Source organism: Callithrix jacchus, chromosome 6 (genome assembly GCF_049354715.1).
Source record: "Callithrix jacchus isolate 240 chromosome 6, calJac240_pri, whole genome shotgun sequence".
In the NCBI taxonomy this organism is placed as follows: domain Eukaryota; kingdom Metazoa; phylum Chordata; class Mammalia; order Primates; family Cebidae; genus Callithrix; species Callithrix jacchus.
In genome coordinates, this window is record NC_133507.1 from 128,378,637 (window position 1) to 128,405,759 (window position 27,123).

A 27,123-nucleotide genomic window follows, 5' to 3' on the forward strand; every position below is an offset into this window, starting at 1 on the left:
ATCTCTGAAATGGAGATAATAAGAGTACCTATTTCAGAGTTTTAGAGAGAAGTAAATGAGATTTAAATTGCTTAGTGTTCTAAGCATGTCTCATAAATTTCACTTCGATAAATCTTAGTTGATATTTCAATTACAAACTTAGAAGTATTTTTATCTACAATATTTTATTGAATTATCTTAGCCTCCCTACAAGGTTGGAATAATTGTCCTCACTCTACAAATGAAGAAACTTCATGTCAGAGTGGCTCAATGGATGCCCAAGTTCTCACAATTAGTAAGTCAGACAGCCAAAGATGCCAACACAGGCCTTTGTCCTCCAAATGCTGTGCACACTGATTCTACTACCTTTTTCATCAACCCTCCAACCCTCAGGATATCCGAGTTTCATCACTGCTTTTCATCTTACTTTCTTCCCTTTGTAGATTCTTAGCACAACACAGACAAGAGATTGTGGACAAGTCAGTGAGTCCATGGAGCCTGGAGACATATTCCTATAACAAATACCACCCCATGGAAGAGGTGAGGAAGGACCCATGGGGGGAGATTGGTGGTTGTCACAACCTACTTTAGGATGGGCAAAGAATAGTTCACTATTAATATCCATGCATTGGACAGGCTGAAAATATGGCATTAAGATCTGCCAGTACATTGAGTTCAAGGGATTCCTGAACATGTTCTCACCCACCACCACCATTGAAGCTGTAAAAGCTGGTGATACGAAATGTTGAAAAACGAATAATAAAAAGAAAATGGACAAGAACATCTCAATTAGCCAGTTTTGCTGCTGTGAACATAAACCAGAATTAACTCTTATTTTCATTTGTCAAGTTCTTACCAAGTTTAAGCTGGGCAGCCTTGCTGTTTATATGGGTGTGAGGTGGAGAAGCCTTCTGATTGAATCATGTGTAGCTGAAAACCTATTTCTTGTAAGATTTATGAGACACATGCAGCAGTTCTTAAGAGGGAAAAACTGTTTCTTTAAAGAAATATTTGTACTGCTATTAAGATAAGTTTGGTGGTTTCCAAAATTGGATACAGTAAAAAATTAGCTTCTACTTATGTATGTATGTGTATGTGTATATGTATGTGACATTATGCAAATCTTTTTTGCAGTATAAATTTCTAAAAATAGAATTGCCGGGTCAAAGAATATGCACACCTACATTTTTATATAAATGTGCAATTTTCCCTTCATGTGGCCTTTACCAATTTATTCGCTCAGCATTTGGAAATATATTCATATTTTCCAGAATGTTTTTCAACAAGTACAAGAAAAGATGTACACTTTCCTATATAGAAATCACCCCCAAAGTACTGAACATTCTACAATTTTGAAAAGGTCGAGTATGGCCCATGGACACTTTATGACCTGGTAGTAGAGATGCGTTCACACCTGGCTTGACCACTTGCTGGCAGTGTGACTTTCACAAAGACACTGAAACTTTTTAATCTTCAGCTTCCTCATCTGTGAAATAGGAATAGTAGTATCTATCTTGTAGCATTGTTGTGAGAGTAAATGAAATAAATAATACTACCATGTACTGCACAAGCAATACATAAAGAGTATTTGCTGCTGCTACTGGCTGCTATCTGTAGCTCTCTCAAGACTTAAGGCATCTGCATTTGACCTAGTCCCATCACAGATACAACTACCCATGTAGTAAGCTGTTACACTTTTCAGTAAATAGACTGAAATGAAAATACTTAAGTATTATTACTGTTATAATACATTTTATCTATATCTATCTCATGCTAAAATAAATGTCAATTGAGATATAAAAATTTTCAAATAGGATATTTATTATCCCTCAATTAACTATTATTTACTATAACTCTTGCTTGTTATCAGAGACATCAACTATATAGAAATTGATTGTAAGAGGTGTGAAATGCTGATGATTGCCTGAATAGGTCTTATGTTTGTGAATTTGCTTATTGCATTCACTGTTACAGAATCCCAGTATGGACTTCTAGTCCAAGGTATAAGACTCTTTCTAAGCACAACATAAGACTTGTAATTAAATCAGCAGCTATTCAGGTCTATTCAGTTGAATCAAAACAACAAACTTAGGACTTGATACAGAGACTTCTGTTGGCATGTTGTGAGAAGGCCATACTCAGGTCTTCTCTAATATTGGAACCATGGTGTATTAGTCTGTTCTCATGCTGCTATAAGGACATACCTGAGACTGGGTAATTTGTAAAGGAAAGAGGTTTAATGGACTCACAGTTCCACATGGCTGGGGAGGCCTCACAATCATGGTGGAAGGTGAAGGAGGAGCAAAGGTATGTCTTACATGGCAGCAGGCAAGAGAGTGTGTGCAAGAGAACTGCCCTTTATAAAACCATCAGCTCTCCTGAGACTTATTCACTATAATGAGAACAGCACAGGAAAACTTGCCCTGCTCCCCATGATTTAATTACCTCCCACCATGTTCCTCCCATGACATGTAGTGATTATGGAAACTACAATTCAAGATGAGTTTTTTTGGGAGGACACAATCAAACCATATATTCTGCTGCTGGCCCTTCCCAAATCTCATGTCATCACATTTCAAAATCAATCATGCCTTCCCAACAGTCCCCCAAAGTCTTAATTCATTTCAGCATCAATGCAAAAGCCCATAGTCCAGAGTCTCATCTGAGACAAGGCAAATCCCTTCCCCCATGAGCCTGTAAAATCAAAGACAAATTAGTTACTTCCTAGATACAATCGGGATAGAGATATTGGGTAAATACACCCATTCCAAATGGAAGAAATTGACCAAAACAAAGGGGCCATAGGCTCCATGTAAGTTTGAAATCCAATAGGGCAGATATTAAATCTTAAAGCTCCAAAATAATCTCCTTTGACTCCATGTCTCACATCCAGGTCATGCTGATGCAAAAGGTGGGCTCCTATAACACTGGACAGTTCTGCCCCTGTAGCTTTGCAAGGTACAGCCCACTCCTGCCTGCTTTCATTGGCTGGCATTGAGTGTCTGCAGCTTTTCCAGCTGTATGGTGCAAGCTGTCAGTGGATCTACTATTCTAGGGTCTGAAGGATGGTGACCCTCTTCTCACAGTTCTACTAGGCAGTGCCCCAGTAGGACTCTGTGGGGGGTTTCCAACCCCACATTTCCCTTCTGTACTGCCCTAGCAGAGGTTCTCCATTAGGGCTTTGCCCTTGCAGCATACTTCTGCCTGGACATCCAGGCATTTCCATACAACCTCTGAAATCTAGGTGGAGGTTCCCAAACCTCAGTTCTTGATTTCTGTGCACCTGCAGGCTCAACATCATATGGAAGCTGCCAAGGCTTGGGCCTTTCACCCTCTGAAGCCATGGCCTGAGCTGTACCTCAGCCTGTTTTAGCAATGGCTGGAGCAGCTGGGACATACAGCACCAAGTTCCTATGCTGCACAGAGCAGGGGGTCCCTGAACCAGGCCCATGAAACCAATTTTTCCTCCTACACCTCCAGGCCTGTGATGGGAGGGGCTGCTGTGAAGGTCTCTGGCACATGCCCTGGAGACATTTCCTCCCTTGTCTTGGTGATTAACATTTGGCACCTCATTACTTATGCAAATTTCTGCAGCATGCTTGAATTTCTCCCTAGAAAATAGGTTTTTCTTTTCTATGGCATTGTCAGGCTGCAAATTTTCCAAACTTTTATGCTCTGTCACCACTTGAACACTTTGCTGCTTAGAAATTTCCTCCTCCAGATACCCTAAATCATCTCTCTCAAGTTCAAATTTCCACAGATCTCTAGGGCAGGGGCAAAATGCCTCCAGTCTTGTTGCTAAGGCAAAACAAGAGTCACCTTTGCTTCAGTTCCCAGCAAGTTCCTGATCTTCATCTGAGACCACTACAGCCTGGACTTTATTGTTCATATCACTGTCAGTATTTTGGTCAAAGTCATTCAACAAGTCTCTAGGAAGTTCCAAACTTTCCCACATTTTTCTATCTTCTACTGAGCCCTCCAAACTGTTCCATCCTCTGCCTGTTACCTAGTTCCAAAATCACACCCACATTTTCAGGTATCCTTGTAGAAGCACCTACTCTACTGGTACCAATTTACTGTATTGGTCCATTTTTACAATGCTATGAAGGAATACCCAAGACTGGGTAATTTATAAAGGAAAGAGATTTAATTGATTCACAGTTCAGCAGGGTTGGGGAGGCCTCAGGAAACTTACAATCATGGTGGAAGGAGAAACAAACAAGTCCTTCTTCACATGACAGCCGCAAGGAGAAGTAAAGAGTGAAGGGGGTTGGGGAAAGCACCTTCTAAATCCATCAGATCTTCTGAGACTTATTCACTATCATGAGAACAGCACAGGGAAAACCCACCCCCACGATTCAATTACCTCCCACAGGGTCCCTCCCATGATATGTGGTGATTATAGAATTCAAGATGGATTTGGGTAGGGACACAGCCAAACCATATCACATGAACATCAGCAAAAGATATCACTGGGATCTGTAAAGATGAAAGAAAACCTCACAAAATAAGCCTAACCTGAAATTTCTGGCATGATTGTGTCCCACATGAAAGCTAAGGCTGGTGGTCAATTAAAGGATGCACTGTTTGCAATATTTCTGAAGTGGTATTGGAAGTTTATTCAAACTGTTAATTCTTAATAACTTATTTGTAAAGTGCAATGGTAGATCCTAAGACTTGGTGACAGAGTAGATTGTTAAAGAAAAGGAAAGGCGGGAGGTTTTGTTTTCCGTTTCTTTTACCACACAGCTGTTGCAATCTAGAGCAAAGATAACAGAGTTCAATGTGTCAGTGAAAGAAGCAGTTATCTTAATCAGAGGCATGCAAACAATCTTCTATTGATAGCAACAGTCCTCCCTGGCTGTTTCAGATCTATCAGTGGATGAGAGAGATCAGTGAGAAGTACAAGGAAGTGGTGACACAGCATTTCCTAGGAGTGACCTATGAGACCCATTCCATGTATTATTTGAAGGTGAGTGAGAAGGCTGACAATTACCTTACTGGGACAATTATCCAATCTGAGGATATGTGTTTACCATTTAGGGACTCTAATCAGAATTATGGAAAAGAGGCCACGAAGAATGACTTTGTTTTTTCCACCCCAAACTGGATTTTTAAAGTTCGAAACTCATAGATGCTCTTGCCTTAATCATCTGGGTGAAATCAAGTTGAGGAGTGAAGAGAATTGAGATGGCTGCAAACTGGGAGAATTGGGTGGGACTAAGGGGGTAGGGCTGAAAAACAGCAGGGCCCAGAAGTGGACATTGTATTTTAAGTTGTTATTTTGTTTCTATTTCTAACTTTTAAAATGTTATTTAAAAAAAAACAAAAATGTTTAAAAATCACAGACAACCTTCATTTTTAGTTTCTTCCTTTTATGGTTAAGGGAACAAAGATCTAGAGAAGTGAGGTGACTTGTGAAAGGCCATGCAGGCAGATGTCAGCGTAGCCAAGGGGATATAACCAGGTCTCCAGGGTCTCCTACCCCTTTTCCATACAACATGACCAAAAGTATTTGGGACCAAAAAGCCATTTTTCCACAGGTACAGGAAGTACCTCTGGGCTCCTGGTTCTAGACTAGTGATTTTCGATTCTGGCTGCACAATAAAGTCACCTGGGAGCTTCCAATAATCCTTATGCCTAGACCCTACCTAATCCGGTTAGACATTTTGACCCAGTTGTGTCAGGATGGGACATGACACACTTCGAACACTGTCTAGGTGATCCTACTGTGTAGCCAGAGTTGACAATCTCTGCTCCAAACCTATGGTTTTCAAAGGGCAGTACTTAAATCGGCAGCAGCATCACCTGAGGGCTCGTTAGAAATACACATTCTCAGGTCCCGGCAAAGGTCTACTGAATCAGAAGCTCAGAGGCTGAAGCCCAACAATCTGTTCTAACAAATTTTCCTCCAGGCAATTCTGATACACACTCAAGTTTCAGAACCACAGTGCATTGTTACACTTAATCATGGCCAAAAGGGTGAGTAGCAATACCACAGTGCATTTCTAACAAGTTCCTAGGTGATGCTGATACCACGGGACTACTAAAGTACTATGGCATTAAGAACCAGTATTACTTAGCTCTTATTACTTAGTGTAGGTATGTGAATTTACAAAGCACAGCCCTAAATTTGAGAGTTAACTACATCACCAAAAACAATATTGGCTCTGAAATAGGATTTACCAGGGATTATATGAGCAACTGGTTGATATATTAAGCATGGGGCACCTGCCTACCTGAATTTCTATAGGCCATCCAAGTCTACAGTAGAGCAGCCAAAAAGATACCTAAATATCCTCTGCCTGGGGCATATTATACAAAATCGAATGTGCACATAATAAAGAGTCGATAAAGATAAACATGCAACTAGCATACATGTACTCATAAAAAGGCTAATTATAAGAGAACATTAAGGGAGAGGTGGATTAGGAATTGTCCTGACAGTTTGAAAAATTGGATGAGACATAAAAGAGAAAATTCCTTGAATATGATAGATCCAGCCATGTATTTACCTCAATTTGTAAGTTTCTCATAGAGAGGAAGAGAGCCTTCATCTGCCCAGCTCCCAATGGTTTTCAACAAATAGCCCTGGTATAGGCTATTTACAAATCCAAAACAGATGTGACTGTTCCAAGCATGGGAGTGTTAACAGCCTCTTCTCTACCAAAGAGAATCCACAATTAGCAGATTAATTCCCACCCACCCACCACTCTGAAAGAGGGGAATCTCAGTGAGGCTGCAATGATATACAAGAATAGCAAATAGGGAGAAAGAAAGAAGATCGGGCTGGCAGGGAGTCAGGGAGTCTCTGAGGGGAAGGGGAATTTGTATATTTGAATCCATTCGAAATTTCAAAAATTCTGAGTAGAGATTGGGATTCATTTTTAAACACCTATGATTCTTGAATATTACCTCTTGCACACTTCACCACTCTAAGTGAATCCAAGTGCAAAGGTCTTATAAGGTTTATATATATTTAGCCTCTTAGCTTGTGGATTAGGGGTTATGCCTTTACCTACAGTTAGGGAATAATTTAAGGTATAAAGAAAATCATTCTTTGGGTGGGTACCATGGGGAGTCAGTGCGTGGTCCTGAGAACAACCATCAAGGTAACTGGCAGGAGAACAAGAGTGACGGAGGAAAGAATGATATTGATGGGTGTCTCATTAGCATCCTTGCCTCCCTCTTGAAACCACAGAGTGGAGTAAAAAAGGGACCTGTAGGGGAATCAAAAATCTGATAAGTTTGCACAGTGGCTTACAATAATAAGCAGTTGTTTGGTATTGGGGCATGGATGTCTTTTCCAGATCAGCCAACTGTCTGGTAATCCCAAAAAGATCATTTGGATGGACTGCGGAATTCATGCCAGAGAATGGATTGCCCCTGCTTTTTGCCAATGGTTTGTCAAAGAAGTAAGTGTATTTAGCTTCCTGGTACTGGTAAATCATCCCCATAAAATACCTGTCACTTCTTGGCTACTTACAAACCACACTTCTTTCACATGTTAGTGATGCAACTCTTTACTGTGCTAATCCTTAACCTCAAGTGAAATAAAATTAATGAGAAACTTCATTGAAAACTGAATTGATATTCTGATCTCTTTTGCATCCACAGTAATTTTTATTGGAGGATAAACATATCTAAATATGGAAGACAATATGTCTACAGAGTCAGAGATGAGTTTGAATCCTGGCTGTGCCTCTTTCTGATAGTATTTGGCAAATTTTCTAGTTTTTCATCTATAAAAAGAGTATGAAATAAGTACTTCATGGGTCTGTAGTGTGAATTAAGAGATTTAGCACATGGAAAATACCCAGCACAGTGAATTTTTGTGTATTACTTACACTCCTCCCTTGAGAGAATAAGAAACTTTTAAAAGTAATACAGAATACTTTCTTGGCCAGTCTTTTCAGAAACCCAAACACAGAGAAACCCGTAGAAAGTAGTTCTCAGAGTGTTGTCCCCAGATCAACAGCATCAATACCAACCGCAAACTTACCAGAAATACAAAGTCTTGGGCTCCATTTCAAACACAGTTAATTAGAAATGCCCAAAGACAAGGATAGCAGGAGGTGAATGGGGATAAGGGAGGGTAGAGGTCAGCAATCTGTGTCTTAACAAGTCCGAGGTGATTCTGATGCATGACAAAGTTTGGGAACAACTACCATAATAAGACAACTAGGAGGGCCTGGTGGCTGGAGGGTGGAGGTGTGATGTGCAGTCACCTCTTATAATTAAGTTGAAATTGGTAGAAAATTAAGAGAGAAAAGATCCTTTCTCAAAATAATTCTGTTTCTCTCTTAAATTCCCAGATTCTACAAAACTACAAAGACAACTCAAGGATACACAAGTTCCTTAGAAACCTGGACTTCTATATCCTTCCAGTTCTTAACATAGACGGTTATATCTACACCTGGACAACTGTGAGTACACCATGTTTGGTCTTGGGATGCGTTCATGAACTAAAGCTCAATTCAGGTTAATTTTCCAATGTTAGCCATTCCAGCTCTAAAAATATTTTACACATATGTAAAGAAAGGAACCCTATTTGGGATAAAAATCAGCTTAACATTTTTAATCAAACCATCTACATTAAGTTAGCCTGAGGAAGCCTAAAGCCTTTTTAGAGTTGAAGTCCATTATAGGCTGTTTCTTTGTTTTTTACTCTCCTCTTCCATCTTCTTAATGTTTGCCTGCCACCCAATTAGGATTATATTGATAAAAATTCACATACCAACTTGCATCCATGTCAAATCAGTTCTAGAAGCATGAAGGGAATGAATAATGTATAAATACAAACCAGCCTACATTTTTTAATGTAATCATTCACACAGGGGGCAAACATCACATAAAGGCTTTTTATGCACCAGACAACTGTCTCTTTAAAATGTTCCTAAAGATTTATCACTCTTCAAATAAGAGCCCTATTTCTAGAGAGTATTCATTGCCTCTCCTTACCCATTGCTCTCCTAAGGAACTCAGGGGCCCCTTTCTCTGTAACAGCCTTTCTGGCCTGGTGTGTGAATCGAGTCCTCCCTCTGAGCTTCTCTGATGACACTTGTCTTTATTCGCATCTCCACTCATCAGTCTTCAGCTTCCAGAAATGAGCAGAGATCATCTCTGACACACCTGGAACAGCCTTTTTCCATCTGTCAAGCTATTTCCTTTTCATCCTGTATCACTTGGACGTAAAAAATGACTCCAAAACAAACATTCCCTGAGTAAGCAGATCACGTCCACAGCCGCTGCTAATCTGCTCATGAAGAAAAGGCCAAACTACTTCCTCCAATTTAATTGTTTACACGTATGCATACTTTGGGTTGTACAGGTGTTCCTATTATTGGGGGCTGCTATTCCATCCGCAATACTAAAAATTACACACACAAGCTGCCTAATGTTGAAGGGACATTCTTCCAGATAATTCTAGGAAACATTTTTCATGTTCAAGAAACACCTAATCATCACTAACACTGTGATTTATGAAATCTTAGAACAGTAACATCCCTATGTTCCTCTGCTACAGGATCGTCTTTGGAGGAAATCCCGTTCACCCCATAATAATGGCACATGTTTTGGGACGGATCTCAATAGAAATTTCAATGCATCTTGGTGTAGTAAGTACAAGCTTAGATGAATTATAAACAAATAAATAAGGCTTAGAAGTAAGAAAAGAGTTGAATTACTAAATATATAATTTTTGAAAATAAACACCTAATCTGGTACAGCTTTCTGAGCTTCCTGATGAGTTTTATTCCCTCTACCAAGATAATATTATCTACATGGTAAGGGGTATCAACATTCAAGTACAGGACTCTCTTCAAGTGAGACTGGCTATACAAGAACACAGTAGAGCTAGACCAGTGTGAATACATTTCAAATCCATCCCTTTGTTTTTAAATATATGAATTATCATAAAGAAAAGAAATATCAGAGACTTATCCTTGAAGATGATTTCATAGCAGGGGGCAGACAGTAAACAAAGCAAACATTTTTCTCTCCTTATGGCATTTTCATCTTTCCAAATCTCAATATGCCCGGTGAATTGGAAGCAAATAAGGAGGAATGGCTGAGAACGTTGCCATTAACCAGATGGGAAGGGTTAAAATTGAGACTTGGCAGCTGTGTGGTCTTGAAAAATTGCTTCATCCCTCTGCTTTAGTTTTCTTTTATGTAAAATGTGGGTCACAGTAACCCTACCTTATCAGTAGGTTGCTGCAGGGATTAAAGGGGATGCTACATAGGAAGTGTTGGGCACAGTACCCAGAAGGTAAGAGGTGCTCAACGGATCATTCTTATTATTCTTCATGAGGATTAGAGACTACTTATGTCCTTGCCAAATAGCTCTAATGAGACTCAAGCTAGTAAGACATGAAGGAGAGACTTAAATCAAACAGACTATGTCAGAACCTTACCTAGGAAACCAAGAACTGCTTTCTAGACATTTGTTTCAGGACCCGCCACAGGTTTAAGTAAAAGATTACTAAAATGCCATTTGATTTTGCATCCTCTTTCCCCGGCCATGGAAGCATGGAGTTTGTTTCTGAATCCTAATGTTATCCCTTCTGCCATTCTGAGTTCCTTCTAGAATGGTAATCTTTCAGCAACTATCCAAGTTGACTAATTTAGCCAGGACTAACCCAGACAACCAAGGGGAAGCGCAGATTCCACTCACAGATGCCCTGAGTCTGGATGATTCCTCGCCATTGGTCATTTCCAAACTGAGATCATGAAGCCTCCTTTGCGGTTTCTTTCATCTTCTAGGTATTGGCGCATCTAGAAACTGCCAAGATGAAACATTCTGTGGGACAGGACCATTGTCTGAACCAGAGACTAAAGCTGTTGCCAGCTTTGTAGAGAGCAAGAAGGAGGATATTTTGTGCTTCCTGACCATCCACTCATATGGGCAGTTAATTCTTACACCTTATGGCTACACCAAAAATAAATCAAGTAACCACCCAGAAATGGTGAGTCCATAGCACCAAGGCCTCCAGAAAAATCTCAGCAAGACCTCTGCCTTCCTTTTTTCTGATTTCCATTTCCAAGATTTTGGCTCCAGCCACCCTTTTGTTCTCTCTGCTTATCCTTACATTCTTTTTCCTGCTTTTGCACCTTGCCAGACGCCTGCTGGGAAGGCTTCAGGTTAAATGCTGCTTTACCTACATTAATTAACTACCTGTTTCATAAAGTGTCAAGTTGGGAGACATCTTAGGTATTCATCTATAATACAAGTGAGATGATTATGTTAATAATCTGCAGGAATGCACTTCCATTTCTGTAAATTCTCTTGAAGCTTCATTCAGCAATTACAGCTTTTGAACCGTGCTTTCAAGAACTTGCCAGCTGTTAGTGGAATATGGCATATCTAAAATAACACAGCTAAATAATATCTGCTCTCTTCTCTGCTAAACACAATGCTCTATTTTCTTCTAAACTCTTCCTTCAGTATTTGCCTAGGATTATTTGTAAGGGGAAGTGCCAACGAAATGCAAGCTGGAGCAGGGAAACTGTATTCTGCCTTATCTGGGTCCTTCTCTGAAGCTGTGTTTACCCAAGCACTGTTGGGCAGAATTACTGAGAAGGACTGGGCTGTTTGCCCTTTTGTGAACCAGAGGACAACAGACACAAGTCAGAGAGGGTAAATTTAGAATTGCAAATTGCAATGTTTGTTTTCCATTTATTTTTAATTTATTTCCCATTTTTAATTGTAGCAAAATAAACAAAATCTACTATCTTAACCATTTTTAAAGTATACAGTTCGGTAGCGTTAAGTATATTCACATTGTTATGAAGCTAGTCAGTGGAACTTCTTCATCTTGCATAAATCAAACTATGCCCATTAAACAACTTTCCATTTCTTCCTACATGAGTCCCTCGCAACCACCACTCTACTTTCTGTTTCTATGAATTTGACTACTCTAAATACGTCATATAAGAAACTCATGTAGTATTTGTCCTTTTATGACTTGCTTTCATTAAGCATATTATCCTTAAGTTTCCCCATGTTGTAGAATGTGTCTGAATTTTCTTCCTTTCTAAGGCCAAACAATATTCCGTCATGTGTATATACGACATTTTGTTCATCCCATCCGCTTACCTGTCAATGGACACTTGGGTTACTTCCACCTTTGGCTATTATGACAATGCTGCTATGAATATGGGTGTGCAAATCTGTCTTAAGACTCTGCTTGTAATTGCTGGTCACATGGCAATTCTATTTTTAATTTTTTGGGGAACCACCATACTGTTTTCCACAGAGGCTGCACCACTTGATTTTCCCACCAACAGTACATAAGGATTTCTCCACATTCTTGCCAACACTTGCTATTTTCTGTTTATCTTTAAAAAAAAAATGCCCCTCTTTATATGCAAATGCTGAGAAGGAGTGGGCTAAGCTTGCCCTTGTCTTACTATCACAGAGCCCTGACGACCTCTTGGTTAGGTTACACCTCCTGCACATCTCCCTCTGGAGCATGACCCACAAGATACAAGGCCTGAACACTAAAAGAAAAACCGCTATAGATCTCTGTTGGAGGAAGCCCCCAGCAGAGGGTCTCCCAACAGTCAAAAATATCCAATAATACCCAAGGATCTTTCTTGCAATTATTTTTTCTTTTCTTTGTCCAGGAACACTTGTATTACATGATCATTTTGTAACATGTGGAAATAACTAACATCTGCCTCAATCTTTGCAATTTACGAAGAGATTTGCAGCTGTTATATCATTTGACCCTCATGATAATATATTACATTCACTTTGGAGTGTAGAAATAGAAACCTGAGTTAACTTTATCCTCAGAACTCTATAGATAGAAAGTGGTTGGTCCGAGGTTGGAACTCACGCCTTTAGACTCCAGAGGCCACATTCATCATCCCACTACCTCACACTGCCTCTCTGCTCAGAAAAGGTGTGCAACTTCCAGGAGCTATTACCAGCTAGATTCCCAGTCAGCTATGCACTATTTCCTTCTCATTTGTGAGCCCTGGAAGTTCTATTTCTTCAATAAAGAAATCTATAGAAACAGACGTCTCAGTCAAGAAGCCCAGAATGCTCCTTTTCCCCAGTTTCAGGGATATTTGTTGTAGATTCCTACTTTCTGCTTAAAGGGATCTGTGAAAAACACAAATGAATCTCCAAAGACAGGTAATTAGAGATCTTTGATGGAAAGAGGTCTTCCACCAACAGAAAAAGGAGGCTGGTATATTCCAGTATTTTTCTTGGGTATTTCATTCTCTAAGTAGCTCAGGAAAACAGATACTATGTGACCGTTTTGCAAAGTTACGCCTGTAATCCCAGCACTTTGGGAGGTCGAGGCAGGTGGATCACGAGGTCAAGAGATCGAGACCATCCTGGTCAACATGGTGAAACCCCGTCTCTACTAAAAATACAAAAAATTAGCTGGGCACAGTGGCGCGTGCCTGTAATCTCAGCTACTCAGGAGGCTGAGGCAGGAGAATTGCCTGAACCCAGGAGGCGGAGGTCGCTGTGAGCCGAGATGGCGCCATTGCACTCCAGCCTGGGTAACAAGAGCAAAACTCCGTCTCAAAAAAAAAAAAAAGTTAGAGGGTCTTGTGCAGCGGATAGGCTGTCTGGTTAGAGCCCTGAGCTGTGTGGCCAGAGGCTAGAAGGAACAAGACAACAGGAAGGACCTGAGGCAACGGCACAGCCACTGCTGGACAGTAACTCTAAGAAGGTAATAACTGGCAACTCCATGGCACTATATGCAGAAACCAGTAAATCTAATTGAGAAAGATGGCTTCAATTTTGTATCTCTTACAGTCCAGGTGCCAAAGGGTTCACATAAACAGTCATCTCCTAGCCTGTTCAGTACAAAGACAGTGTGAATATTTTACCACCAGGTGTCTACCTTATTGAAGCTGCTTAGCAGTGTTTTCAGGTTCTTGGGGGCAAGCTTCGATAGAGTTCACAAAGACACAGAATCAAGCCAACTGCTCTAAGGAGATTTCCATCTCTAGTGCTATTTACAAGCAGCAGACACTAGTAATTAATCTCTATTATTTACAAAACCAAAAGTTTATAGAAATCATGGTAAATATTATGCTACATGATAGACAGCTTGGCAATCACTATGTAGAAGAAACATAACTATTTTTAGCCTCTTTCTAAACTGCTCTGGAAATTATAATCGCTATAAGAATTCTAATGGTTTACATGCTTACATTCTTTTCATTTGAACTCTTTGTATCAACCTCTGTACTCCATCCCAAGCTCTGTTGCCCTGACCCCCACTAGGCCAGGGCTTTATTTAACTGTTATGTGTGCCTGCCTGTGAATATATGCTTACAGGAAATTCTCTGGGCCCAGAGAAGGCGTTGTTAAGCACGCCAGAGGTTTTTAGAAATGTATGTTATGTACTATTGGCAAAGGAGTTTTCATTATTTTTATTAAGAAGTACCCATAAGCTGAGAAAAAAGGGCAGCAGAGAAACTGGCTCTATTATAGCCTTGCAATATAGTGTCAGAAGGAGAGAGAAGTTCAGTCAGGAGCTCCACCTCCAGAGACAGAAGTTGAATTCAGAAGTCTATGGGATTTCCATTTTATCTTCTCAGGAAGGCCCAAATCGCTAAGCTGAGGATCACAACTGAATGCCTCTCATATCTATTTCTTACTCCTCTCTGCTTCCCCATGGTAATTGCTCATGGAATTATTGAAATAGAACTCAAAAGTTCTTTTATCAACAAAGAAGGATAAACTGGGAAGACTGTTTCCTACCTTACAGCCAGGATTTGAGGGAAGGGAACGATATCAGATAAAAATAAATGATGGCTGGCAATGAGAAAAAAGAATTGTTGTATAGAGTGAGCTGCAGGAAAGAAAAAAAAAGCAAGGAACCATTTGGATAGCAAGTGTAGTGTGGGTCTGATGCACCTATTCCAAATGAAAGGTAAGGCCCCACGTGGACCAGTTAGCATGGAGTTGTATTTAAAACACACTCGTGCGGACGTGCACACACACACACACACACACGAGAATTAAAATAATTAAAAGCAATTCATAGCTCTGCTAGAGGCCTTAAAGAACTTCAGAAGGGAGTGTAGTTGGTAAATCCCAGCACTTTTCCCAGACCCCGTCTCTCAACTTCATCACATACAGTTGCTACCCTGAATCCTGCCCACCCCTCACTCTCATTTCCTTACCAGAATTTCTCTCTCCAGCAGATCACTCTTGTGCCTCTTCCCAGTGTAAACGATTAAACCAGCTTTTTTAGCCTCTCCTACCCATTATCCCAGTTCTGGATAACACAAAGCCAGGAACTGAGGCAGACACAGAATCCCTTTTTAGGAAGTGAGGGAGGAGAAGGTGAATGGCCAAAGATGGAATGCTCAGTAGTAAATGGAGAGAAGGCAAGCAGCTTGCAAGTATGTTTGACTGAGTGTTTTTTCCTTGATCATAGTCATACACAGAAAACCCCAAGTGCCTTAAGAATGCTGCCCACAACTGTCCAGTATGATCCCTCCAACCTCTTTACTGCCATTGCCTTATTAGCAACAGAAATATTCTTCCTTTTGAATTTCACTGGGCCAGTTCCCTCTCCACACAAGCACTACTCTGCAACATCTCAGGGTTCAGCTGGACAATACAGAGCTGGGAGAAAGAGGCAGAATCTAAAACAAGACCTGTCCCATCCCTAGTCAGGCATCTGGAGAGCTGGTACCTCTGGAGCACAATCAGGCAGCCCTGAGGGGCAAAGCTATGGTGGATCACAGTGCAGGCAGGGAGGGAGACTGTCAAGGGAAACAGTGGGATATACCATCTGATGGGTAGAACACACGTGTCTAGGCTGGCGAATACTCAGAGGGTCTGTCGGCAAACCAAGGTGAGATGGATTCATCAGAAGGTCAATAAGCCTAGCCAGTAGATTTGGGCCTCAGTTAGTGACTCTGATCTCAGGAAAGGGGCTGCAGAAGTGAAATGGTAGTAGGTGTAGGGATGGGTATGACTTCCAGCTCTGAAATTCTATGAGAGATAAGAATCAGCTACCCAGGTCTGGCCTGACAGTGGGAGCCTGAAGACCGCAGAGGTGAACGCCGAGCCCGGGAGCCCGCCGCCTGCCCCAGGATGGAGTTCGTAAAGTGCCTAGGCCACCCCGAGGAGTTCTACAACCTGGTGCGCTTCCGCATCGGGGGCAAGCGGAAGGTGATGCCCAAGATGGACCAGGACTCGCTCAGCAGCAGCCTGAAAACTTGCTTCACGTATCTGAATCAGACGAGTCGCAGTTTCGCAGCTGTTAGCCAGGCGCTGGATGGGGAAATGCGCAATGCAGTGTGCATATTTTATCTGGTCCTCCGAGCTCTGGACACGCTGGAAGATGACATGACCATCAGTGTGGAAAAGAAGGTCCCGCTGTTATACAACTTCCACTCTTTCCTTTACCAGACAGACTGGCGGTTCACGGAAAGCAAGGAGAAGGACCGCCAGGTGCTGGAGGACTTCCCAACGATCTCCCTCGAGTTTAGAAATCTGGCTGAGAAATACCAAATGGTGATCGCTGACATTTGCCGGAGAATGGGAATTGGGATGGCAGAGTTTTTGAATAAGCATGTGACCTCTGAACAGGAGTGGGACAAGTACTGCCACTATGTTGCTGGGCTGGTAGGAATTGGCCTTTCCAGTCTCTTCTCGGCCTCAGAGTTCGAAGACCCCTTAGTTGGTGAAGATACAGAACGTGCCAACTCCATGGGCCTGTTTCTGCAGAAAACAAACATCATTCGTGACTATCTGGAAGACCAGCAAGAAGGAAGAGAGTTTTGGCCTCAAGAGGTTTGGAGCAGGTATGTTAAGAAGCTGGGGGATTTTGCCAAGCCGGAGAATATTGAGTTGGCCGTGCAGTGCCTGAATGAACTTATAACCAACGCGCTGCACCACATCCCAGACGTCATCACCTACCTTTCGAGACTCAGAAACCAGAGCGTGTTTAACTTCTGTGCTATCCCACAGGTGATGGCCATTGCCACTTTGGCTGCCTGTTACAATAACCAGCAGGTGTTCAGAGGGGTAGTGAAGATTCGGAAAGGGCAAGCAGTGACCCTGATGATGGATGCCACCAACATGCCAGCTGTCAAAGCCATCATATATCAGTATATGGAAGAGATTTACCATAGAATCCCCGACTCAGACCCATCTTCCAGTAAAACGAGGCAGATCATCTCCACCATCCCGACGCAGAATCTTCCCAACTGTCAGCTGATCTCCCGAAGCCACTACTCCCCCATCTACCTGTCCTTTGTCATGCTCTTGGCTGCCCTGAGCTTGCAGTACCTGACCACACTCTCCCAGGTCACGGAAGACTATGTTCAGACTGGAGAACACTGATCTCAAATCTGTCAGGAAGCTGAAGTTCACCATGAAATGGATTTACATTTTTTCTTCAAGGATGGATGTTGGCTTCTACTTTTTTCCCTTCTACTTTAATTCCTAAAAGAACTCTGTGTGGCTGGGACCTTTAGGAAACTGAAATGCAGTTGAGAAGAATATAAACACGAAAGGAAAAGGAAAGGGTGGCTCACCGCAGCAACCTGTGCTTGGGGGAGGTGACTGTGCTGCTTGTGGCTCAGGTCAGAGCATTCTGTGCCATGCTTTAGTTAAAATGGCTGCATATGGGACTGTCATGAGGTCTTATTTAGTATGATCCTGGCTAGAAAATTAATTAAAGTAATTTGAAGCAAAAAAAAACAAAACAAACAAAAAACAACAACAACAACAACAAAAAAGAATCAAACACTATAATGAAAAGGAAGAGGGGGGATCAGAGAGAGGTATGAAAAAAGGGCTACGGGGATTCAAAGTGGGGAGAGAGAGAATTCAGTTGGAGGGATCAGATAAGGCCTCTTGAAGAAGTTGGCACTTGAAAAAAGTCACGTGAGGCTGGGCAGAATTTCAACAGGCAGGCATAAGAGGTAGGGATGCCATGTGGATGAAATATCCTGAGGAAAGATAGAGGCTGAGGAATGTGGGGCAAGGCTGAGGAATGGTGGGAAAATGAGTTTTTGACTATCATCTAGAGTGGATGACAAAATACGATGTTGGGAAGGTGGGTTAGAGTCGTATTAGAGAGGATCTCAAAATCTAGGCTGAGAAGTTTGTACTTAGTACAGTGAGCAACCAGGGGTTATTGAAGACTTTTCCAGGGGATCATGATCATAGCTGTACACTACAAAGTTTCACCTGGAAGCCGGGTGGGATCACTTGGAAGACGGATTGGTGAGAGAAAGGGAAATCTGTTAGGAGATGCAATAGACCAGTTCAGAGATAATGAGTGTGACATAGAATGATGGCACTGGAGATGCAACTTGGCAACTGTTTTAGAGAAGGAATATCAGAGATGTCTGCAGAATTCTACATGTGTGTTTGGGAGAGCATGCAAGCCCAGAAATATGAAAGTCAAAGCAGCCTTATTAGTGGGAGAGATGGTGAAATTGGATGTGAGTGTGTTAGATCTGAGGTACCAGCAGGCGACCTAGGTGTAGACGTCCAATGGGAAGTTGGAAAGGTAGCCCGAAAACTCTGGAGATGAATCTGGACAAAATAGCAAAAGCTTGGATTGTTGGATTTATTTTAAACACCAGATATCTGTCTCTGCATTTCCCACCTACAGATTCAAGTTGGACAGAAGGCAGCAAATGCATTGAAAGCAAAGTATGGAACCAATTATAGAGTTGGATCAAGTGCAGATATTTTATGTAAGTATCTTTTTTTGCCTTTTCAATAGTATCTAAGGCACAAAAGAAGTCAGTAGACTTTGGATGGTGAGATAGGCAGGAGAGGAACAGAAGAGTTCCTGGGATCAACAGGGAGTTGTACAAATCAAAATGACCAAGGATAAAAGGAAGTCTGTACAAATCCAGAATTATACTCTCTAGGGAAAAGGGATGAACTAAAAGGAAAAGAATTAATGTGCTGGCTCTGACCAGAACTTCCCCTGGCTTCAGTTAAAAAGAACTGGCAAGCTAGAAAGCACAGGAGTTAACAGGAAGGACATTGTCCACTGACCTTTGGTCAGTCCATTCTGTTCCCAGAGGACCCATAAGGCTAAGAAAGCCCTGGAGAAAAAAATCTAAAGGCAAGAGTTTAGTTGAAAGGAGAGCACACTGTTTCTCCCGACCCCAGCTTCTACCTTCTCCACCCTTCATGAACCCCCCTCTAAATAATACTTGTACAATATTTTTCTTGTGGGTCATTTTCTTTCTGTTTTTTTCTTTATATGACTCACTTCACTCTTTCCAGGCAATATTAGGTTGCCAAGTCATTGACTCAGCTGAGAAACTTGAGCCAAATCTCCCTATGTGCCAGACACAGTGCCAGGTATGATGAGGGACAGAGATACTGAATAAGATGTGGTTCCCACCCTACAGGGCTTACAAGAGAAGACAGCTATTTCTGAGACCCCGATCCAAAGAGTTCCTTTATTTTACTAAGTGAACCTTTAGTGCTTGGAATGGCTATAGAAATCTGTTTTGTCGAAGTACCACTTCTACCTCTGCCTTCATGTTTTCACCTGTAGATTCCTCATCAGGGTCTTCAAGAGACTGGGCCCGAGACATTGGGATCCCCTTCTCATACACGTTTGAGCTGAGGGACACAGGAACACATGGGTTTGTTCTGCCCGAAGATCAGATCCAGCCCACCTGTGATGAGACCATGGAGGCTGTGCTGTCAGTCCTGGATGATGTGTATGCAAAACACTGGCCCTCGGACAGTGGTGGAAGGGTGACACCTGCCACAGTCCTGCTGGGCCTGCTGATGTCCTGCATGTCTCTTCTCTAAGTGCCTTGCGCCCAGGCCTGCTCAACCCCAGTGGCATGTATATGGCTGAAGGAACCATGTGCTGTGGTTGTAGAGAAACCGAAAAATTTAACTGAAAATACTTCCTATTTCATTAAAGAAAAATCATGTCCATGTCTTAATATTTGTTTTTCTGTTAGTTGAGCTTTACTCCTTATACGAGGAACTAGTTAGATATTAGTTAGTGATTGCTACAATAATGCTACAAACCAAACCTCTCTAAAACCAAGGGGTGATCTTGGTTGTGCTCGCTTATGCATCCATGGTCAGTTTCAGGGCAGCTGGTAGATCTCAGATGAACCCACGCTGGGGGTTGGCTGCTGTAGGCTAGTCTAGGATAGCCTCAGCTGCAATGAGAAACCGGGGTTGTGATCCATATATTTCTCCTCCAGCACATTAGCACCATGCACTCATGGCGGTAGTGAAGGAGCAAAAGCAGCAGGAGAGTAAGTCTCATTGCGCAGGGACTTTTCAAACCTCTGCTTGCATCCTATTTGCTAACATCCCATTTGCCGAAGGAAGTCACATGGCTGAGCTCTGCATCAAGGGGTGGAACAGAGCAGAAGGTGGTGAATGAAGAATTGGGGCCATCAGGGAAATGACTCTATCTGGTGTTTATATCACATGCTTGAGCTTCACCGGTTTAGCTTCATAGTCGGTAGCTCAGCTACAATTCAAGGCAACTAGATGGCTATTATTTCTATTCAGCTTTAAACGTGGAGAAGCCTGTGAGTTTCAGTGGAACCCCGCTGCTCTTGAAATCTAATTAAAAGTCACATGATGGGATTCTTATAGGGCCTTTTGTACTCTACTAATTTTTGTGATTTATGATCTTAATATTCACTAAGGAAAATGGTAAGAATAGTTCTCCTGCCCTGGGGTCTGGGGACTTTTTTCTCATCTATATTTTTCAAAAATTTTGCTTATGCTTTTGAACCAGGTTCTTGCTTTCTTAATTTCGTGTTAATAAGTTAGTAGCAGCATTCAGAGGACAAGTTATACAGTCTCTCTAGATGACTGCTGCTGGTTTTATTTACTTATTTATTCATTCAAAAAATTTGAGAATCTACTAGGTGCATTTTGATAGGTTCCGGGGTTATAATGGTGAATAAGATAAACATGGTCCCTGTCTATTTGAAATTTACATTCCAGTGGGTGAGATCAGGAGTAGCAGCCATAAATCATTAGAGTGGACATGCTGTTTCATCCCAGGTGAATCCCAGCTCTAGGGGAGTGCAATAAGCAAGAACACAAATAAATAAACTAAATATTGCAGTTTGTGACACATACTATGAAAGAAATGAAAAGTCAGTAGAGAGGAGAGGAAGGCCCACATTGTACATGTACAGAGATCTGGGCATTTAATTGTGCTATCTCATCTATTAAATTGTAAGTGCTGTTAACGTAGCAGCCTTGACTGTCATTTCCTATGTATCTCTACGTGACACCTGGAAATGGTGCTAAGCAGTTGTCAGGCTTCGAATAAATGTAGTTGTGACCAGCTGACAGGGCATCCTTGGGTGTTCAGTCACCCATTGCCAAATTTCCTTGTTGGTCACAGTCACAATACACTTCTTGGTTGTAACCCTTTTATTGCCTTTCTTTGTCCTCTTTATTTCTTCATGTTTTGCTAGTGTGTGGCTGATAAGGGTCAGAAAGGAAAATGTCAGGGGCAATAGGGTTTAATGAATCAGAGAACAGCTATTTACATAAAAATGCCAATCCACAATTGTGGCATTGTCAGGAGGAAATGGTCTGGTTTCATCAAGGCTCAGCCTAGAAGGGAAGAAAACTAGTGTGACCACCCAATGCTATATTCAGGAAGAAAGCAGGGGAGCTGTGCTTAGAGACACCAGTTATTGGTGTTCATCCAGCCTGTGTTTTAGTCTCCAAGGCTATTCTCAAAATAACTCAGACCTCTGAGTACAACAGGAGCTCCAATCTACAAAATTTAATTCATGTCCAGAGATGAAGCTCATGCGCAAATAAAGACAGAAGTGAACAGATAATCAATCAGCTTGCCTGAAACCTCCCACATGGCTTTTTCCAGATTCCAGGATGTGATCATAACTTCCTTGAGGGGCTTCACGTGTCTCTGGGAGAATAGGGTACTAGGAAATACAACACATTTTTTACTGCTTCTCAAAGTTTTTGACTTCCTGTGAAATGAACCTAAGAACAGAGATAGAAAGATGGTGAATGACCACACTGAGCTTTCTTAAGAATGTTTTCAGCTTTGTGGTGAAAAATGGTATTTTTTTGGGAAAATTTCATAGCTGATGCTACTAATGCAATCTTGAGAGTATCCTGTTTGTAGCTTGGTTAGGTCTCAGACTTGACTTTATCCTACTTTAAAGCTAATAAGTTAGCTTTTTAATGCTTCATGTATGTTGGTAGAAGGCATGAAACTCCCAGCCACAGTCAAAGAACAATATTTCCCACAGCACGTGAAGCAGCATGAGCATCAGCATATTTACAGGGGTACCTCCTTCTCCCAAGCTCCAAGAGGTTGATGCAAAGAGCGCAGATGCCATGTGCACATGCAGCGAGTTATGCAACTGGAGAGAAACACTCAGCTTTGAAATTCGCAGCTTCTACAGCAAGCAGTAAGTGGGCCTGATCTTTATCCCAGAAGAAGACATGTCCTCATCACTCACGGTTGCTTGCTTACTGTAAATAAAACTGAGAAATGGCCCAAGTAAAGTTGTTAGGGCCTTGCATCCTTGGACAGACATGCAGGAGAAAAAGAGGCTCATAAACATCTGTCTTCCAGGTTTTATGTGTCAGGTTGAATCCTATGAAATTGCTGCTTTCTTGGGTCAACAAAGTTCTAGTATTGGTGATTTTACATGGTTCGATTTAAGACTATCTCAGTGCTAATCAAAGTATTTTAATGCTTCCTCTTTTATTTTTAGCAAGTTTGACTATTCTGTATCTTGTGCCAACCCCCTATCTCATCCTGTGACTTAGAATGCCTTAACTGTCTGGGGTTGCAGCCCAGTAGGTCTCAGCCTTATTTTTACCCAGACCCTATTAAAGATGGAGTTGCTCTGGTTCACACACCTCTGACAATGCTCATAAGAATCTTGAGTTAGATATTTTTATTTATTTGATGAAGAAACTGAGACAAAGAGAAGTTAAGAAATATGCCCATTCATGGGCACACTGTTTGTTTGCTTGCTTGTTTGTTTGTTTGTTTTTAGAGACAGGGTCTCACTCTGTTGCCCCAGGCCAGAGTGCAGCAGCACCGTCTTAGCCCGATGCAGCCTCAAACTGTTGGGCTCAAGTGATCCTTTCTTCTCAGCCTCCAGAGTAGCTGCGACTATAGGTGCGTACCACCACACCTGGCTAATTTTTTAGTTTTTTGTAGAGACAGCTATGCTGCCCAGGCTGGTCTTGAACTCCTGGCCTCAAGCAATCCTCCTATCTTGGCCTCCCAAAGTGCTGGGATTACAGGTGTGAGCCACTGCATCCAGCTGGTAACACTGTTCTTAATGATTGATTAGTTTTACTGAAATGGGAATTTTCCAGTTTTAGGATGTCAGAAGTACTCTCTAATGGATACTGCCAGTGCTTTGCCAAAACTCCTTCAGGTAACTTCTGCATCCCTCTCCATCTTTGATGTGCTTTTGCCTTCAGTGGCTCATACTTGTGTGGCTTTTTCCAGTGTCCTCTCTTGGGCTACTGCATGTACTTTGCCTGCAGCCACAGAGAGTTAGAAGTGTGTGACAGTGACACCTGTTAAAAGGAAATCCTTAGCCAAATTAAATTTAACAGATTTTAAGTGAGCAAGGAATGATTCACGAATCAGGCAGATTCCCAAGCTAGAGTAGGCTCAGAGAGACTCTGGCACAGCTACATGGTGGAAGAAGATTTATAGACAGAAAAAGGAAAGTGATATATAGAAAACGGAAGTGAGGTACAGTAACAGTCAGATTGGTTACAGGTTGGCATTTGCCTTATTTGAACACAGTTTAAACAGTTGGCCCCCTTTGATTGGTCAAAACTCCATGATTGGCACAAGAGTAGGTTACAGTCTGTTTACACCTCCACTTAGATTATTGTTCACTATGTACAGAGAAACCTTTAGGATGAACTTAGAATATGTAAGAAGGCAGCTTTAGGCTAAATTTGATTTGATTTAAAAAGGACCAGAAACCCCTAGTCTCTGCCTAGAGGGTAACTGATGAGTCCAAGGGTATGAAAGCCCAGGTCTCTTGAGTGGGAAGTGTGATTTGTTCCAAAGATGCTACAGGATAAGGTTAAAGTTACTCTCCAAAGAACTTGCCTTGAGGTTGCATCCTTGCCTGGCTTCCTCCTTTTCTTTGTCTTGCTTCCTCACTCCCTTACTAGTTTCTCTTGGGAGTACCTCCTTAATAAATCACTTACGCATGAATCCTCACATCTGGACCTGTCTCTAGGGAACCCAATGTAATTGCCGAAGTTTTGGAATTATTACCAAAACATCATAACTTTTTAATTTCCTAAAATAACCTTTAATACAACTATGACTATTATTCAATATTCAGAATATGCCTGGAGATTACAAATGTTGTATGAACAGAAATATTTCTATTTTGACTATTTTATCATTCCAGAGCATGAAGAGTCTTATTCCAGATAAGACTTTTATTTCAGGATAACATGCATTTTTAGTTGAACCACTTATTGAAGGCACAGTAAAAAAAATATTAGTCATTATAGACTTGTAAATTTTAAAGTATTTGGTGTTATAAGACTTTATGAGAAAATAATAGCCACTTATTATAGTTTCACACTCTACTGTAATCAAGACTGCATAGTCTTTTCTCAGCTACTCTGAAAAAGAGCTTTTATTTCTGTCTCAGGATTTATTCATTTAAAATAATTAAAAAATAAAGCTCCAAAGAGCTTTAATGGTGAGTGCATTAACTCCTATCTCGCCAACATGTTCCTTTAGTACAGAGCTCTTATTCTGTATTTGCTGAGAATTAAAAAAAATACATTTGTGAAAGTCAGCTCTGAAATGATGCTTTCAACCAAAGATGAACAGTGTCCTTTTTATTTACATAGATGGTGCAAAAGCAAACACAGAGACACAAAGGAGGCAAAGAGTAATGTGTCTTCACACTATGAGTTTGAACCCATGAAAACCCAGTTCACTAGATACAGGATCCCGAGAAGGTGAAGTGGAAGGTCAGGCTAGGATCAGGCGGTTGAAGAGCCTGAATGACACAGACCAGGGTCTAAACATTCTCTCTATGGGCTAAGGGGGTTATTAGCAGAGGTAGTAAAGGAGTAAAGAGGCAGAGGGAGTAAAATGTAAAGCTTACTCTGGAAGGATGAACTAGGGTGAAATAATAAGAGGGAAGAAGTCAGGCAAAACAGTTCAGAAAATATTACACTGGGTATGTAACCACCCAGTGAGTTCATTTTGCCCCCTGCCTAGACAGAGCTCATTTATCAAGACAGAGGAATTGCAATGGAGAAAGAGCTTAATATACATAGAGCCAGCTAAATGGGAGATGTGAGTTTCATTATTACTCAAATCAGACTCCCTGAAAATTTGGAGGCTAGGGTTTTCCAAGGATAGTTTGGGAGGCCGGGGGCTAGGACGGGGAAATTCTGATTGGTTGGATATGCAATCAAAGGGGTATGGAAAATGGTCCCCATGTGCTGAGTCTGCTTCTGGGTGGGGGCCACAGAGGAGTCATCATCAGAAATGCAAAAGCCTGAAAAGACAGTTCTAAGGGTCAATCTTAAGTTTTACAATAGAATTGTTATTTACAGGAGTAACTGCGGAAGTTGCAAATCTTGGGACCTTCAAAATAATGTCTGCTAATCTAATCAGACCTACATCTTAGCACAAATCAGGCCCCTATTATCCTCCTAATATGGTGGTCCTCCATTAGTTTTACAAAGGTGGTTTGGTTTGGGGAAGAGCTATTATCATATAAACTATAAACTAAACTTCTCCCAAGTTAGCTTGGCCTATGCCCAGAAATGACCGAGAGCATTTCAGAGGTTAAAGGCAAAGATGGAGTTGGTTAGATGAGATCCTTTTCACTGTCCTAATTTTCTCATTGTTTTGATTTTTGCAAAAGTGGTTTCATACACACATGAATTAAGTAACAACTAAGTTGAGTTGATGGCCACAGAAATTTCCATTCTTTCCCCACAAAGGGACAGAAATCAGAGAGGCTTTTCAGAAGGAGTCAAGTATTATAAGATCATGAGAATGTGTCTTCAATCATCTTTGTTTCATCCCTGCCTGAGAAAGTGTAATAATGCTGAAAATTGACTTATAGATCTACAGGAGCCAGAAGGGAAGCAGAATGGAAAAATGAAGAGCCATGTGGTTTCAGATAGGAAGTAGGAAACGCAGAATTATCACGCCAAGGTGTCAGTTGAAATTCAGGGTGAGTTTTCTATCAGGTGTTGAGTCACATGCAACCTTCATTTCAGTCTCATATTTAAAACTTCATTCAGTATGGAAACTTGAAAAAGTTAAAAAAAATTAAAAACTATAATCTCCATCAGTTTTTTTCTTACACATACGCTAATTCACCCTATGACATTTACTTTATAATTAGGTTTGCAAGTCTATCACTTTAAAGGTTGACTATTTTCTCAAAGGCTGTTGCCTCAAAGATTTGTTTTGCAAGAGAATTCTTATTTCAAATAAAAATTTACCTTGAAGGTTAAAATGTAAGTCAGATGAAACGTAACTGCACTGCTCTGCCTGATTTGAGAAGGCTGGGTAATGGGTTTAAAGATGCTGCCCCTCCCCCAATTTCCCTTCAGTCTTGAAGCACTTACTCCTCAAATTGTGATACATGACCAACAGCATTAGTTTTAGATGAGAGCTTATTAGAAATTCAAATTTTTTTACATCAGTGCTTGCATTTAACAAAATCCCTAGGTCATTTGATGCTCTTAAAAATTTAGGTAGCACAGCTTTAGAGTACAGACATCACCTGGAAAGCTTGTTAAAACACATATTCTTGTCCACGTCGATAGATCAGTGGTAGAGTATGAGAGTCTTCATGTTTAACAAGCTCCCAGTTGATGCTGATATTGCTGGTCCTCAGACTACCACACATCAAGTGGCAAGAAGCTAGAGCAGTGATTCTCCAATGTTAGTGGGCATTGGAATCATCTGGAAGGTTTGTTAAAACCTGGACTGCTGAGCCCCATCTCCCCCTCAGAGTTTCTGATTCAGTAGTTGGGTGGAAGGAGGGAATGTGGAGAATCTGTATATTTAACAAATTCCCAGGCAATGTTGATGCCATTTCTCTGGGGAACACACTAGAGCAGTCCACTCATAATTAGGAAAAGCTGCCACTAGGTAAGCAGAGGTA

General features: G+C 41.3%; 1 protein-coding gene and 1 pseudogene across 3 annotated transcripts in view; both read left to right on the forward strand.

Moving 5' to 3' along the window:
- Positions 1–19,897, forward strand: part of CPO (carboxypeptidase O) — a 29,516-nt gene extending 9,619 nt beyond the window's left edge. The window contains exons 2-9 of one of the 2 annotated variants that reach the window (XM_002749700.5): positions 423–519; positions 4,850–4,951; positions 7,290–7,394; positions 8,295–8,405; positions 9,506–9,596; positions 10,744–10,946; positions 18,597–18,681; positions 19,503–19,897. In XM_002749700.5, the coding sequence (XP_002749746.1) occupies positions 423–519; positions 4,850–4,951; positions 7,290–7,394; positions 8,295–8,405; positions 9,506–9,596; positions 10,744–10,946; positions 18,597–18,681; positions 19,503–19,765 (1,057 nt within the window). In that variant the 3' untranslated portion in view covers positions 19,766–19,897. The remainder of the gene's footprint in view (positions 1–422; positions 520–4,849; positions 4,952–7,289; positions 7,395–8,294; positions 8,406–9,505; positions 9,597–10,743; positions 10,947–18,596; positions 18,682–19,502) is intronic. The other variant, XM_054257828.2, reaches the window with a different exon arrangement.
- LOC100405611 (squalene synthase pseudogene) lies at positions 16,019–17,729 on the forward strand (annotated as a pseudogene). The gene has a single exon (XR_013519384.1). The product of XR_013519384.1 is annotated as a squalene synthase pseudogene (transcript).
- Positions 19,898–27,123: the final 7,226 nt, after the last annotated feature.